This window comes from Schistocerca serialis, chromosome 5 (genome assembly GCF_023864345.2).
Source record: "Schistocerca serialis cubense isolate TAMUIC-IGC-003099 chromosome 5, iqSchSeri2.2, whole genome shotgun sequence".
Lineage (NCBI taxonomy): Eukaryota > Metazoa > Arthropoda > Insecta > Orthoptera > Acrididae > Schistocerca > Schistocerca serialis.
In genome coordinates this window covers 422219444-422234660 of record NC_064642.1, presented here as the reverse complement: position 1 = coordinate 422234660, position 15217 = coordinate 422219444, and the positions used below count along the sequence as shown (strand labels likewise).

The 15217-nt window shown below is 42.7% G+C and overlaps 1 protein-coding gene across 1 annotated transcript in view; it reads right to left on the bottom strand.

The window, feature by feature from the left end:
* Nucleotides 1–15217, bottom strand: part of LOC126481526 (FAD-dependent oxidoreductase domain-containing protein 1-like) — a 237803-nt gene that overhangs the window by 27080 nt on the left and 195506 nt on the right. Inside the window, exon 8 of the mRNA XM_050105334.1 lies at nt 2751–2865. Within this exon, the coding sequence (XP_049961291.1) occupies nt 2751–2865 (115 nt within the window). The remainder of the gene's footprint in view (nt 1–2750; nt 2866–15217) is intronic.

Genomic DNA, 15217 nt, shown 5'->3' with positions numbered 1-15217 from the left:
TTAAAGTGGCACTAATCACCCCTTTAACCCCTTCAAAACCATGTTTATGCCTTCGGGATTCTGTAACACCAGCCAAACCTGGCAATGCTTTCTTGATAATGTCCTACGCTGTTTTGCCTACCTGAATTATATCTTCATCTGTGCCTGCAATCTTGAGGAGCACTGCCCGCATGCCCTGGAAGCATTTTACCACCTCCTAGAATGGGAGTTATCATCAGCCTAGAGAAGTGCATTTTCAGTGTTGCAGAGATTGACTCTCTTGGACACAGGATATCATCCAATGGCTCAATTCCACACAATCATCAGAGAATGCTGCAGTTTCCATAGTATGGCAAATTTCTTCTAGTGCCACCTCAAAATCACTGCAAGCGTGCAAGCACCAGTCACTGCTACACTTCAGGGTGACTGCACTAAAGGCAATAGGCCTAGTCCCTGTATGGTACAAATGATAGTGAGTTTGGAAAAAACGAAAAGTGAGCTCTCGCACGCTGCCCTCCTGGTACACTTGCATCTGACTGCCCCATTTGCAATCGTAATGGATGCCAGGCACCATTGTTGAACAACAGACCGAAGGTTCCTGGTAGCCACTGATATTCTGTTTCATGAAGCTCTCTGTGCCACAGTGGAATTGGGTGTATATAATTGTGCACTCCTTGCCATATATGAGGCAGTCAAGTACTTCTGCCCCTTGGTGGAAGGACACCCCTTCACTGTCTACATCAACTATCACTCCCTTACAACAGGCTCTCGTCGAAAGGAAAGCACACAGATTTCCCCTAGGCAATTGCATCAGCACTCATACATACCATAGTTTGACAATATCGCCGCTGACTGCCTCAGCCACTCCTGTGCCCTCACTGCATCCCTCAATTATATGGCCATGGCCACCACTCAGGTAGCTGATCCTAAACTGTTAAGACTGCAGAATGACTCAAACACCAGCCTTAACCTCAAACCACACACGATTTCCAGTATGGATTTAGACATCTGGTGCAATGCTCACAAGCATTCTGATCGCTCATGTAACTACGCAGAGTGCATCCACCCTTACCTTTTCCTGATTTCTATGAGGTAGCTTTCAAACACTTTCACGGTCCACCCCACACTGGTGGATGTGCAACTGTGGCACCATGGAGGAGCATTTCACATGGTCTGGTATCCAGTAGGACTGCATCGATTGGACCTGCAGCAGCCTCCCATGTAGTGCACTGAAAGGCTAAAGGCTACCCTGTAGCTAACGGCATGGTGGAGAGAGTCCAGAAGACCCTAAAAGCTGCCCTTACCTGCCAACCTGTAGCTTTGTCCATCGCCCTGCCACTAGTTATCCTAGGCTTGCTGGTGGCCCACAAAACTGACACAATATTTTGGGCTTGACTGATTCAGCACTGTCTCACTCTGGCCTTTCTGATTGTGGAGCATCCACTTCACAGAGGCCATTATGATATAGTGAGTGCATTGTGAGCAAGGTTACCAACTGCTGTGATAAGTGTGTGGCTGTCAGAGGCAAAATCCAAACATTGTTAGATTAGTTCACCTATGGTCCCCAAGTTCATTATTGTGCCATGTGATCTCCTTGGTTATTATATTAGATTAATCACTACAATACCAATTCGCAAATTGTTCATATTTTAGCCTTTTCCAGTTTTGTCATATTAGATACGCTTATGTTACCCATGTTCCAGACATTCTTTCATGACACGTACCATGATTTATCATCCCATTTCACCCAACTCAGCTAGTAATACTTCTGTATCTGCATGTGATGTTCAATTAATGTAACTCCCACCATGGAAAGGGAAAAAGCCCCAGAGCAGATGAGGTATGGGATCATCTGTGAGGTATACTTGGGCATTATAATTAATGGCACACTTTCCAAAAGAAGCAGTGATCCAAGTTTTGGTCTTTGCTTGCCACAGGTTTAACTTGTCACATACTATCCATAAAATGTATATTTCACTAATAGTAAGAGAATTTATTCTCAAGAAGCCTTTAGGCTAATCACATAACTAGTCTCGTGTTCTGTAAGTATGTCTTTTGTTTAGGAGGTAGCAACAACCTATATTAAAGGCTCTCTAAAAGTCAGACACAATGGCGAAAATGTTGTTTCCAATATCTATTACATTTTGATTGTCAAAGTTAAAGAAAGAATGACAGAGCAAGAGAGAGAGAGAGAGAGAAACATGTTCCAAAGTGAATCAGTTTAAGTCAGACATTGATGCACAGATAAGTTCATCTGTCTTCTGAGTGTTCCTAAAAATTGGTCTAATTTATGAGTTTTTCCAGTCATGTCAGGCATATCGCTGCCAGGTCGATGAAAAACTGCTGGTAGAAGAAACACCAATTATTTCATAAAATATACACTCAAAACAGCATCCCTTCAATATCAGTTCTGCTTTTCAATTCTGTAAACACTTCTCTCTGTGCCTGTAATTAAAAAAAAAATACAGGAAATAATTGAAAGGAGGAACTAGAGTGTGATTTTTCTTCATTGAAGCAACTTCAGGAGACAAAATTTGATAGGTTTGGCTTCACTTGGTCATTTTTTGTGTCAATATGATTAGTGTGTACAAATGGATTGATTTTGTAGGATTCATTTTCTTTGTTCTCCATATCTCTTTACAAAGTTTCACACTTTGTATGTTTCTGTCAACAGGGTTCTAATTATCTATTACATGACTATGTTATTTTATTTATCTGTTGCCCAGAACAGTGATGCAAGAGTTATGTATTTTTTCTAATGCTTTACTTACCATGGCCACTAAATCCAGTTGCTATGTAAAGATTATGGTAATATGGATGGCGTCCAACAATTCCATTTTCATCTGCAACATTGGTGTCATAATATCCAGCCCAGGCATTTGTCACCTACAAATAAACATCAGTTATCATTCTTTGCCATAAATTTGCTTTTCCATATAATGCAAGACAAAATTCAAATTGATACCCAAAGTATAATTTTTTGACAATAAATTCACACCACAAAATCATTTAACCAACTACTAAGCATTCATCAATAATATTAGATTAATATTCTTCCTATTAACACACTTATTCATCAACTAACTACAATTAAAATGCTTGAAATCTATAACTAAAATTAACTGATTTGTGTGAATCATGAAGACTAAACATACAAAGATTTATAGAAATTATGAGCATAAAATACGTAAATGTAACTGTTCAGCATACAGCATAAGCATGGAGTCATCAATACACATATTATGCTAAACTTCAAGAAACTATGCTGTTCAGCTTCTTGTTTATTTCACAGTCAACTCCTATATTTCCTTGAAGTGGTGAGTGACTCTGTTTACTCACATCATTATTTGATTATTTGTATCCCAAACAGATTTACAATATTCCATTAATCATACATCTGGTATACATCTCCACAGAAGGTGAAGGCCCAAGTGCACTGATATCTGGCTAATTGTGGATATAGCAGTACAAATGAAAAATGCCAAATTTATGACAGAAAGTGATGAAAAATAAATTCATTGCATGGTGCAAGTGAAGTTATAGTCATCTTGGAGAGGATAAATACAGGTCCTATATGGTTTTCAAGGGAATCTTATACCATTCTTCCTACAAAATTGTGGCAAGTTCAGGTAACAATGATGGAGGTTGATAGTGATCATGCACCCTTCTCTCCAAAGTAGACCACAATGGCTCATTAATATTGTGATGTGATGACTATGGTGCCCAGGGGAGAAGTGAAAATTCATCCTTCAGCTCACAAAACCAGTACTGGAGAATGCAAGGTATGTGAACAGGGGCCCTGTCACCTTGAAACACAGCATCACCATTTGGGAACAAACATTGTACCGTGGGATGGACTTGATCAGTCAAGATCATCACATCATCTTTGGCAGTAATGTAATCTTGCAGAGTAACCATGGAGCCCATGGAATGCCATGATATGGCTGCACAAATCATCACTAAACCCCCACAATGTTTCACTCTTGGAATGTAAACTCAGCCAGAGTTTGGAAACAGAATGAAACAAGACTTATCCTGTAATAAATCAAGATCTAATGGAACATTTTTCTCAGTTAACAAACCATGCGATATCAAATAAATTTCTGCCAGATTTGGATTCATTTTCATTTATAAATCATATATTTCATAAATGTTGATGTTCATGTGGTTTTCCACATGTTGGGTGCATTTTTTCTGCAAATATAATTTTCCATTTATATATAGATATGTTCTCATATTTCAGTATTATACTACAAAAATTATTTCGCAAATAATTAACAGAAAATGCTTGAAAAACAAAGCTACATCATTTTTGCTATTTTTACTATTCAGTATTAAATGCAGACAAAGGATGCATATATAAAAATTGATATTGCAACAAACAGCAGGTTTCCAATATTTATATTTGCAAATTTTGCAACCTTCAATATTATTACTAAAAATCTTTACATAAATACATATCTTCAGGAGACATTCTGTGAATTAAATCTGACGTATAATTTAAAAATGGAAGGCACCTTAGTATTATTTTAATTTGTGGAATGTTCTGGAAGAGTCAAAAAACCATTAACACAACTTATATCACAATTGTTTGGCACCAATACAATCAGTAGAGATCAGACTGTTTTCAGAATCATTCAGATGAGTTTCATACTGTTTTTGATATGAGAAGCTCTTTGCGATATGTAAGGCAACAAGATAATGAAAAGAGCTCTAAGTATTATGTTTTGATATTTGCTTGTGGAAATGTGAAAATGTGTGTGAAATGTTATGTGGAATTATGAGTAAACCATATTATGTAACAGAATAACTATTATCTTCGTGCAGTGTATAGTGTAACATTTCACTTAGTTAAAAAGAAGTGTTGCACAGTGTATTTAGAACTGACAAATGACATGTATGGACTGCTGAAGCATGTTTATTTAATGTAGTTTAGAAAGTAGGACACATGTGTTTAGTGTGGGGCTTTTCAGTATGTGCATGTTGATTCCTGGTACAGGAGACAGCACTGCTACTGGATTGGGCGATGTTGGCAGTGGTTCACATTTGGCCACATCTGCTGCTCTTAATGTTTTCTTCCTGCTGCAGATCCCTGCCACAGAGTTGAACTGGCTTCCATGGAAGAAGATGCCTGTGACGATGCCTAAGAAAGTCATGGAACAAAACAGGTTCAAGGGGAGGGCTGCTCTGAAATTTAATTGGGTTCATTGTGAATTTTGTTAAAATATACTTGTCAACTACCCCCATGAACCATGGACCTTGCCATTGGGGGAGGCTTAGGTGCCTCAATGATACAGATAGCCATACCGTAGGTACAACCACAACAGAGGGGTATCTGTTGAGAGGCCAGACAAATGTGCGGTTCCTGAAGAGGGGCAGAAGCCTTTTCAGTAGTTGCAGGGGCAACAGTCTGGATGATTGACTGATCTGGCCTTGTAACAATAACCAAAACGGCCTTGCTGTGCTGGTACTGCGAACGACTGAAAGCAAGGGGAAACTACAGCCGTAATTTTACCCGAGGGAATGCATGATGATGGCGTCCTCTTGGGTAAAATATTCCGGAGGTGAAATAGTCCCCCATTTGGATCTCCGGGCGGGGACTACTCAGGAGGATGTTGTTATCAGGAGAAAGATGACTGGCGTTCTACGGATCGGAGCATGGAATGTCAGATCCCTTAATCAGGCAGGTAGGTTAGAAAATTTAAAAAGGGAAATGGATAGGTTAAAGTTCGATATAGTGGGTGCAGTAGCCACCAGAAAGATCGCGGGAGGTGCACATCGGCATGGCGCATCACGGACAGTAGTTGCCGCAAGTAAAGTCCCGTCCACCAGGGGGCACGCAAGAATTCGGCCGCACCCTCTGCCAGAGGAACAACAACAACTCAGGCAGCACAGGCCGTGCCCAGCCAGTTTGACATCGGGCATGCCTAGCACACAGTTCCCGGTCTACACTATGTGAAGTGCGACGGGCAATGTGAATCATGTTAATACACAATTGGTGACGAGTAGGGTCGTTCTTTCACGTGTTGCTCTGGTTTCGCAGCTTATCCATGGCACGGGGAATTTAGTGTGGGTATGGTTGAGCAGCAGAAGGAGCTCATGGCAACTATGACACAAGCGCTTCCGGTGTTGCTCTCCTCGCAGTCTGCTCCAGCGCCATTCCCTCCTCCCTTTCCCCCGTATGACGAGACGGCGGAGGATTGGTATGCACATGAACATCACCTTCGGCAGCATTTCCAGGCATTTCATGTTGCCAATGCGGAGGTATGTCGCACTCTATTCTTGTCTTGGATATCTCCCTTGCTGTATCACGTTTTGTGGTGGCTAGCGCCATCACAGGAACCCTCGTCCTTGTCTTTTGACGCATTGCGTTCATTGCTGTCTTCATATTATCGCTGCCGCACACATGTTGTGGCAGCTAGGGTCGAGCTGTATCAATGCAAGAAACAGCCCCATCAGTCTTACCGGGCATGGGCCACTACCCTGCACAGTCTTAGTCGCAAGTGTCATTTTGTCACGGAGCAGTTGCGAGAGTCGTATGCCCACATTATGGTGCGAGACGTCATTGTTCGTTTGGCCCCTGATAGGGAGGTCCGGCAACGGGCCATGCAGTTGGAAGACCCTTTCCTTGAGGAAGTCCTGTCCCTTGCTCAATTGTATGAAGTCTCTCACACCACAGGTCAACAGTTGGAAGCGTGGTGCGACGTCGCGGTGGTTCAGGGCGGCACAGCCACGTCCACTGCGTCCGGGGTGGACGACATGCGAGCAGTATAATCCGGCCATTACAGCCGCTCCCACATGACACGTAAACAGATTTCCGGCCACCGGCCCCTGCTACCATCCTGTGCGTCGTGCTATATACATCATGACTGGTCAGAGTGCCCCCAGCGTTAGTCTGTTTGTTGCAAATGTAATAAAAAAGGACACATTGCTAAAGTTTGCTGCTCAGCCTCAAAAGAATCGAAGGCAGCAGGTACAGAGGACATGGATGTTGACATTCAGGAAGTTTCATGGGGCCAGGCTCCCAACGCATTGGCACACAAACTCTTTATCGAGGTGTCAGTTCGGTTGCGCCGACTACAACTGCAAGTAGATACAGGTGCGGCAGTTTCCTCATTGAATGCACAAACTTACTCCGACCTTGGGTCACCCCCGTTGGCACCAGTTTACCAGCGTCTCCGCGGTTATGGTAAACAGTTCATTCCCCTACTGGATCAATTCACTACCAACGTCACTTACAAATCAGTCACTCGGCCTCTTACTTTTATTGTTGTCAGTGATGCAAGCCCTGCTAACCTTTTTGGATTGGATGCCTTTCAAGCTTTCGGTTTTTGTATTGCAGACACCATACAATTGGTCTCCGAAGACGTTCCCTATCAGTCACTGGAATCTTTGCCTTTAACGATATCTTTGAGGAGGGCCTGGGGCATGTTTCAGACTTTGAAGCTCACTTAACTTTGAAGGCGTCGGCTCGCCCACGTTTTCTACGCGCGCGGCAGATCCCCTTGGCTCTCCGCCCTCAGGTAAAAGCAGAGCTAGACCGGCTGACAGCCCTCGGGGTCATTCTTCTCATTTCTTCTAGTGAGTGGGCTTCACCCCTCATTATTGTCAGGAAACCCTCGGGACAATTATGTCTTTGTGGCGATTTCAAGGCCACCATTAATTCCTAATTGGTGGTGGACACCTATCCCTTGCCTTGTTCTGATGAATTGTTCTCCGAAGTGGCGGGAGGCCAATATTTTTCGAAAATCAATCTTTTGGAGGCTTATCATCAGATTCCGTTTGATGAGGACTCCAAACAGCTGGTGGTCATCAACACCCCGTTTGGCCTTTACAAATACCAGCGGTTGGCCTTCGGAATATACAGTGCCCCGGCAATATTTCAGCATTATCTTGAGCACATCACATCGACAATCCCTCTTTGTATTAATTACCTGGATGACATAATAGTCACAGGCCACAGCACGAAGGAACACTTGCACAACCTTCGAACCCTCTTTCTCAAATTCAGGTCCGTGGGCCTGCGTTGCACTTGCTTAAGTCTTCCAACTGTCCATTGAGTATGTGGGCTACACCATCCCTCAGCATGGCGTCCAGCCACTAGGAAGTTTGGTCCAAGGTATCGTCGACCTTCTGCGGCCCGCTTCGCTGAAGGAGTTACAAGCTTTTTTAGGCAAGATTGCCTATTATCACTGGTTCATTCCCAGGGCTTCCACCATAGCCCACCCTCTGTACTGCCTTCTGTGCAAGGGTGTTCCTTTTGATTGGTCGCCTGCATGCAAGCGAGTGTTCACCTCATTGAAGGGCCTCCTCATGTCAGTGCCTTGTTTGGCTACTTTTGACCCCAATAAGCCGTTGGTCCTGGCTACAGATGCTTTGCAGTATGGGGTGGGGGTGGTCCTGGTCCATCCAAGCAGCCAGTGGCGTTTGCATCTAAAACTCTTAGTCCCATGCAGGCCCATTACTCCCAGGAGGGAAAAGAGGCTTTGGCCATTGTCTACGCTGTTACCAAGTTTCATCCTTTCTTCTATGGCACAAAGTTTCAGTTAATCACTGACCATAAGCCATTAATATCGTTATTTGACCCCACCTCTCAGATTCCAGATAGGGTGGCCCACAGACTGCAGCACTGGGCCTTGTTCCTCTCTAAGTACCATTATGACATTCATTTTTGCCCTACCGGACAGCATGCCAATGCTGACGCTCTTTCCCGTCTTCCGGTGGGCCCGGATCCTAAGTTCGATAGGGAGGAGATTATGTGTTTTCATTTGGATGTGGTGTCCCACCAAGTGGTCAATGGCTTCCCGATCACTAGTTCTAGAGTCGCCAGGGAAATGGCAGCTGACCTGGTTCTATGGCAAGTAGTTCACCTCGTTCAGCAGGGGTGGTCATCCGATCTCCAGGCCGGGCCTCGGACCCTCTTCGCAATTATTTTGTTCTACGAGACTGCCTCTCAGTCTTGGAAGGAGTTCTCCTTCTGGCTACCGATGATACAGCTCCTCACATGGTTGTTCCTGCAAGTTTGTGAAGGGAGGTCCTCACGTTATTACATCAGGGGCACTGCGGTGTTTCCCATACTAAAACCTTGGCTCACAGACATGTGCACTGGCCCGGTATTGACAGAGAAATTGAGCACTTGGTGGCTGCCTGTTCCCAGTGTGAGAGCCAACAGGCATCTCCCAGGTCAACGTTCTCTTCATGGCCGCCTGCAACCCAGGCATGGGAACGTGTTCTCATAGATTTTGCGGGCCCGTTTCCCAATGGCCTTTGGCTCATTGTCATTGATGCTTATTCTCAATTCCCATATGTGGTTCGCTGCTCCTCAACCACTTCAGAAGCTTCAATCAAGGCACTCACAAAAATCTTTTCTGTGGAAGGTCTGCTAGTCACCCTGGTATCTGGCAATGGATCTCAGTTTATTTCGCAGACCTTCCAGGATTTTTGTAGGCACTTCATTATTCGGCATGTTTGCTCTCCCCCCTTTCATCCACAATTGAATGGGGAAGCCAAGCGCATGGTGCACACCTTTAAGACGCAAATGAAAAAGTATGTGAACGAATTTCCTGCGGAGGAGGCATTGACGTTTTTCCTGATAGCATACCAGACCACACCGATGGGAGAATGCAGCCCTGTAGAGCTCCTCCACGGGTGCCAACCTAGGACTCTGCTGCACCTCCTCCGGCCTGGTCCTCACCAGTCTTCGCAAAACGGGGTAACGAGCTTTCCACCGTGTATGTTGGTCTGGGCATGTGAGTTTGGTCGCAATCCACGTTGGATACCGGCGGTGGTCCTGCACCTCAATGGCTGCCGGCTCTATACTTTGCAGGTGGGGGACCGGGAGGTATGTCGTCACCAAAATCAGCTGTGTCCACGTTTGGACACCCACCGTCCAACCCCTCAGGTGCCAGCTTCCTCATTACCGGCACCCATGTTGTTTTCTCAGGGGACACCACCGCCCCTCTGCCCTGTGACTCTGCCACACTGTGATGGTTCTCAGCCTTGGTGGCCTCCAGTAGCTCCAGCACCAACATCACCGTCGTTAGAGATGCCCCAGCAAGAGCCAGCCCCCCTCGCAGGCCCAGTTTCTCAGGAGGCTGGTTCACCTGTGGTCGTGCCTTTCCCATCGTCCCCGCCACTGGGTCTTGCCCCTTCTAAGGTGGAATGGGATCCGGAGTTCAACAGCTTGTTGCCCATTCTGTCTCGGGGTCCGGTGATGGGACGACGGGGACTTCTTTATGTGGGTCACTTCCAACCAAATTCGAAGGTTCTGGCTCGAGGGTTGGCAGATCCCCCCCGACTCCAGCATTCCAATGGACATGGAGGTCATCGCTACTGCACAACGCTCCACCTTCTGACGCAGTGGGTCACAGTGGCTTCACCCCCCGAAGGAGGAGGAGTGCAGTAGCCACCAGAAAGATCGCAGGAGGTGCACATCGGCACGGCACATCACGGAAAGTAGTTGTCGCAAGTAAAGTCCCATCCACCAGAGGGCACACGAGAATTCGGCCGCGCCCTCTGCCCGCTGAACAACAACAACTCAGGCAGCATGGGCCATGCCCAGCCAGTTTGACTTCGGGCATGCCTAGCAGACAGTTCCCAGTCTACACTATGTGAAGTGCGATGGATAATGTGAATCATGTTAATACAGTGGGAATTAGTGAAGTTTGGTGGAAGGGTGAACAAGACTTCTGGTCAGGTGAATACAGGGCTATAAATACAAAATCAAATAGGGGTAATGCAGGAGTAGGTTTAATAATGCACAAAAAAATAGGAGTGCGGGTAAGCTACTACAAACAGCACAGTGAATGTATTATAGTGGCCAAGATAGACACGAAGCCCATGCCTACTACAGTAGTACAAGTTTATATGCCAACTAGCTCTGCAGATGATGAAGAAATTGAAGAAATGTATGATGAGATAAAATAAATTATTCAAGTAGTGAAGGGAGACGAAATTTTAATATTCATGGATGACTGGAACTCAATAGTAGGAAAAGGAAGAGAAGGAAACATAGTAGGTGACTATGGAATTGGGTTAAGGAATGAAACAGGAAGCCACCTGGTAGAATTTTGCACAGAGCATAACTTAATCATAGCTAACACTTGGTTCACGAGTCATAAACGAAGGTTGTATACATGGAAGAAACCTGGAGATACTGGAAGGTCTCAGATAGATTATATAATTGTAAGACAGAGTTTCAGGAACCAGGTTTTAAAGATGTGGACTCTGACCACAATCTATTGGTTATGAACTGTAGATTAAAACTGTAGAAACTGCAAAAAGGTGAGAATTTGAGGAGATGGGACATGGGCAAATTGAAAGAACCAGAGGTACACAGCTTCAGGGAGAGCATTAGCGAACAATTGACAAGAATGGGGGAAAGAAATACAGTAGAAGAAGAACAGGGTAGCTTTGAGAGATGAAATAGTGAAGGTAGCAGAGGATCAAGTAGGTAAAAAGGCGAGGGCTAATAGAATTCCTCGGGTAACAGAAGAGATATTAAATTTAATTGATGAAAGGAGAAAATGTAAAAATGCAGTAAATGAAGCAGGCAAAAAGGAATACAAATATCTAAAAAATGAGAGTGACAGGAAGTGCTAAATGGCTAAGCAGGGATGGCTAGAGGACAAATGTAAGGATGCAGAGGCCCATATAACTAGGGGTAAGATAGATACTGCCTACAGGAAAATTAAAGAGACCTTTGGAGAAAAGAGAACCACATGCATGAATATCAAGAGCTCAGATGGAAACCCAGTTCTAAGCAAAGAAAGGAAATCAGAAAGGTGGAAGGAGTATATAGAGGGTCTATACAAGTGCAATGTTCTTGAGGACAAAATTATAGAAATGGAAGAGAACAAGTGCAATGTTCTTGAGGACAAAATTATAGAAATGGAAGAGAATGTAGATGAAGATGAAATAGGAGATATGATACCCTTTCTAATTCTAAAGGTGGCAGGGGTAAAATACAGGAAGCAAAAGGCTATTTACAATTTGTATAGAAACCAGATGGCAGTTATAAGAGTCGATGGGCATGAAAGGGAAGCAGTGGATGGGAAGGGAGTGAGACAGCGTTGTAGTCTATCCCCGATGTTATTCAATCTGTATATTGAGCAAGCAGTAAAGGAAACAAAAGAAAAATTTGGAGTAGGAATTAAAATCCATGGAGAAGAAATAAAAACTTTGAGGTTTGCCTATGACACTGTAATTCTGTCAAAGATAGCAAAGGACCTGGAAGAGCAGCTGAACGGAATGGACAGTGTCTTGAAAGGAGGATATAAGATGAACACCAACAAAATCAAAACAAGGATAATGGAATATAGTCGAATTAAGTCGGGTGATGCTGCAGGAATTAGATTAGGAAATGAGACGCTTAAAGTAGTAAACGAGTTTTGTTATTTAGGGAGCAAAATTACAGATGATGGTCGAAGTAGAGAGGATATAAAATGTGGACTGGCAATGGCAAGGAAAGTGTTTCTGAAAAAGAGAAATTTGTTAACTTTGAGTATAGATTTAAGTGTCAGGAAGTGGTTTCTGTAAGTGTTTGTATGGAGTGTAGCCATGTATGGAAGTGAAACGTGGATGATAAATATTTTAGACAAGAAGAGAATAGAAGCTTTCGAAATGTGGTGCTACAGAAGAATGCTGAAGATTAGATGGATAGATCACATAACTAATGAGGAGGTATTGAATAGAATTGGAGAGAAGAGAAATTTGTGGCACAACTTGACTAGAAGAAGGGATCGGTTGGTAGGACATATTCTGAGGCATGAAGGGATCACCAATTTAGTATTGGAGGGCAGTGTGGAGGGTAAAAATCATAGAGGGAGACCAAGAGATGAATACACTAAACAGATCCAGAAGGATGTAGGTTGCAGTAGGTTCTGGGAGATGAAGAAGCTTGCACAGGATAGAGTAGCATGGAGAGCTACATCAAACCAGTCTCTGGACTGAAGACACCACACACACACAAACACACACACACACACACACACACACACACACACACACTTGTCAAGCAAATAGGGAATTGTCTGAAGTGTTTCCTTTGTGTAATAATCTGTTATAATATATGTGGTTTATAAAAGGAGAAAGTTCTTTCATTTAGTAGTATGCAAAGAAGAAGTCTGTCGTCGAGTTTTCACCACTCAGCAATATGCCAAAAAGGAGAAGAAGCCAATGATACAAGGTATCCATGGCACATGTTGATGCTGATTTGAAGGGAAGGAGAGATTTTTTTCAAGTCAACATGCCGGTAATGAGAGAAAAAGGCGTTTTGACATTAGCAGCCTAACCTCCAGCTGATGTACTGCACTACTCAGGAAGATACATGGAGAAACCTAGGAATCATTACATTTGTGGTGACTGTGCTACAGAATGGCAAACCTTCAATATTTAGCAAGAAACTTGAAATAAACCAATAATTTTTATCAAAATAAGTTTTACTACACAAGTGCACTGTCCTTGGCTACAAGGTCAACTGCGAGGATTATTCAGTGCAGCCAACATTAATAATACTGCATTTGAGAAACACCCACAAGAACTGAGCTGTTGAGGAGAAAACTTTAAATTCCTCAGCAATACAGGAAGAAAAGAAGAAATTTAGTTGTCAAGAAATCACTATTAAATTACTTGACAACAATTACGATGGAGAGTAACATACATGTCTATGATCTGGAATGTGGCTGTTTTTGAGCCATAAGTTCCACATCATAGCATGCTGGCTGACTGGCTGCAATAACATCAACAGCACATAAAAGACCAGTGTAGGACAGTGCTGCGACAACTTCCATCTTAGCTTCCCCCTCTCCATTTTTTAAGTAGCAACAAGTGGTGGGATATTTACATGCAGATTTCAGTACCAAGTTAGATGTTGCAAAGCAATGACTGATTTAAGTAAGAGCTCAGTGCTAAGCTCAAGACTTCAATTGAAGATTTAAGTGCAAAAGTAGACAATGCAAATAGTACTTTGCAACAACTGCTCAAAAGTAACATGTTCCTAAAATAGCATGATCACCTAGAATTATTTTATGAGTATAATATGATGTCATAGGAGAAATGATGTGTATGACATAATCTGCTACTAAAAAATTATTGATAAAATACTTGAAAATGGCCTAAGGCTGAAATTGCACAATCGTACATCAGAAAATAAAGAGAATGGCAGCTGAAGGCTTCAAGAAATCTTTCAACAAATAGTAGCCTTGAATGGCATATCTTGGAATCTTGTAAGAAGAAAAAAAAGAGAAAAAACAAAAATAACCAACTTGCAAACAATATTATCCAGTTTACAGGGAGAGTTATGTACAGAGATAAACCAACAATATGATCTTGTAAGAAATGAGGTTTTGTAACATTATAAGAAGGTAAATCAGAATGTAGAACAAATAACAGAATTAACTGAATAATAGTTTACAAGAGTAAATGAACAAAACTTAAGACACACAGTTATGGTTAAACAGGTTAGAGCAGGGCAAAGATTCAGACATAACGGCTTTACCAGGCTCAACCTTCACAACTTTGAAGGAGCATGTAAATAAATTAATTACAGTACTTAAACCGTACAAGAAATGATAGATTCATTAGTTAGCACACCACTGTCTACAGTTGGTTTGCAAAATACAGAAGGGGAAGTATGAAATCTTTGGATGGAACTTAATAATACCAAAGAGGGAAGAAGTAAATGGAAATTTAACGAAAGTAATGGGCTTTCACCAGAACTATTGGAGGAATTAAATTAAGGTGGAGAAGATTTAAGATTTATTTACACCCACGACACAGGAAGTGGCTATAAGTATTTCAGCTAGGGGGAATCATGAAGCGTTACTGATGCTAAATCTATCTCACATGACCTGGTGTAGTATTGGATGTACTTTTATTTAGTTACTATGAGTACACAAATATTTCCTTCAAACTGACATTAATTGATATACTTACCTCAGGCAATACAGCCATGTTTCTTATTTATTTATTTGTTGTCTAAAGAAAAGAGGAGACAAGAAAGAGGGAACTAGAATATCAAGTATCATTTATGGAAATATGCAAGGAACAGATTGTGCCAATATAATCAAAATTCAGAAGATCCAGATTTTAAATTAAATGACTTAGTGCTTGTAAGAGCCTATCGTCCAAGTTCAAATGTGAAGTGAGAAAATACGAAGGCCCTTACAAAATAGTTGAAACACCACACCTGAAAGAAGAGCCATTGAATGGAAAAGAAAAAGGTCTCTACACTGTTGAC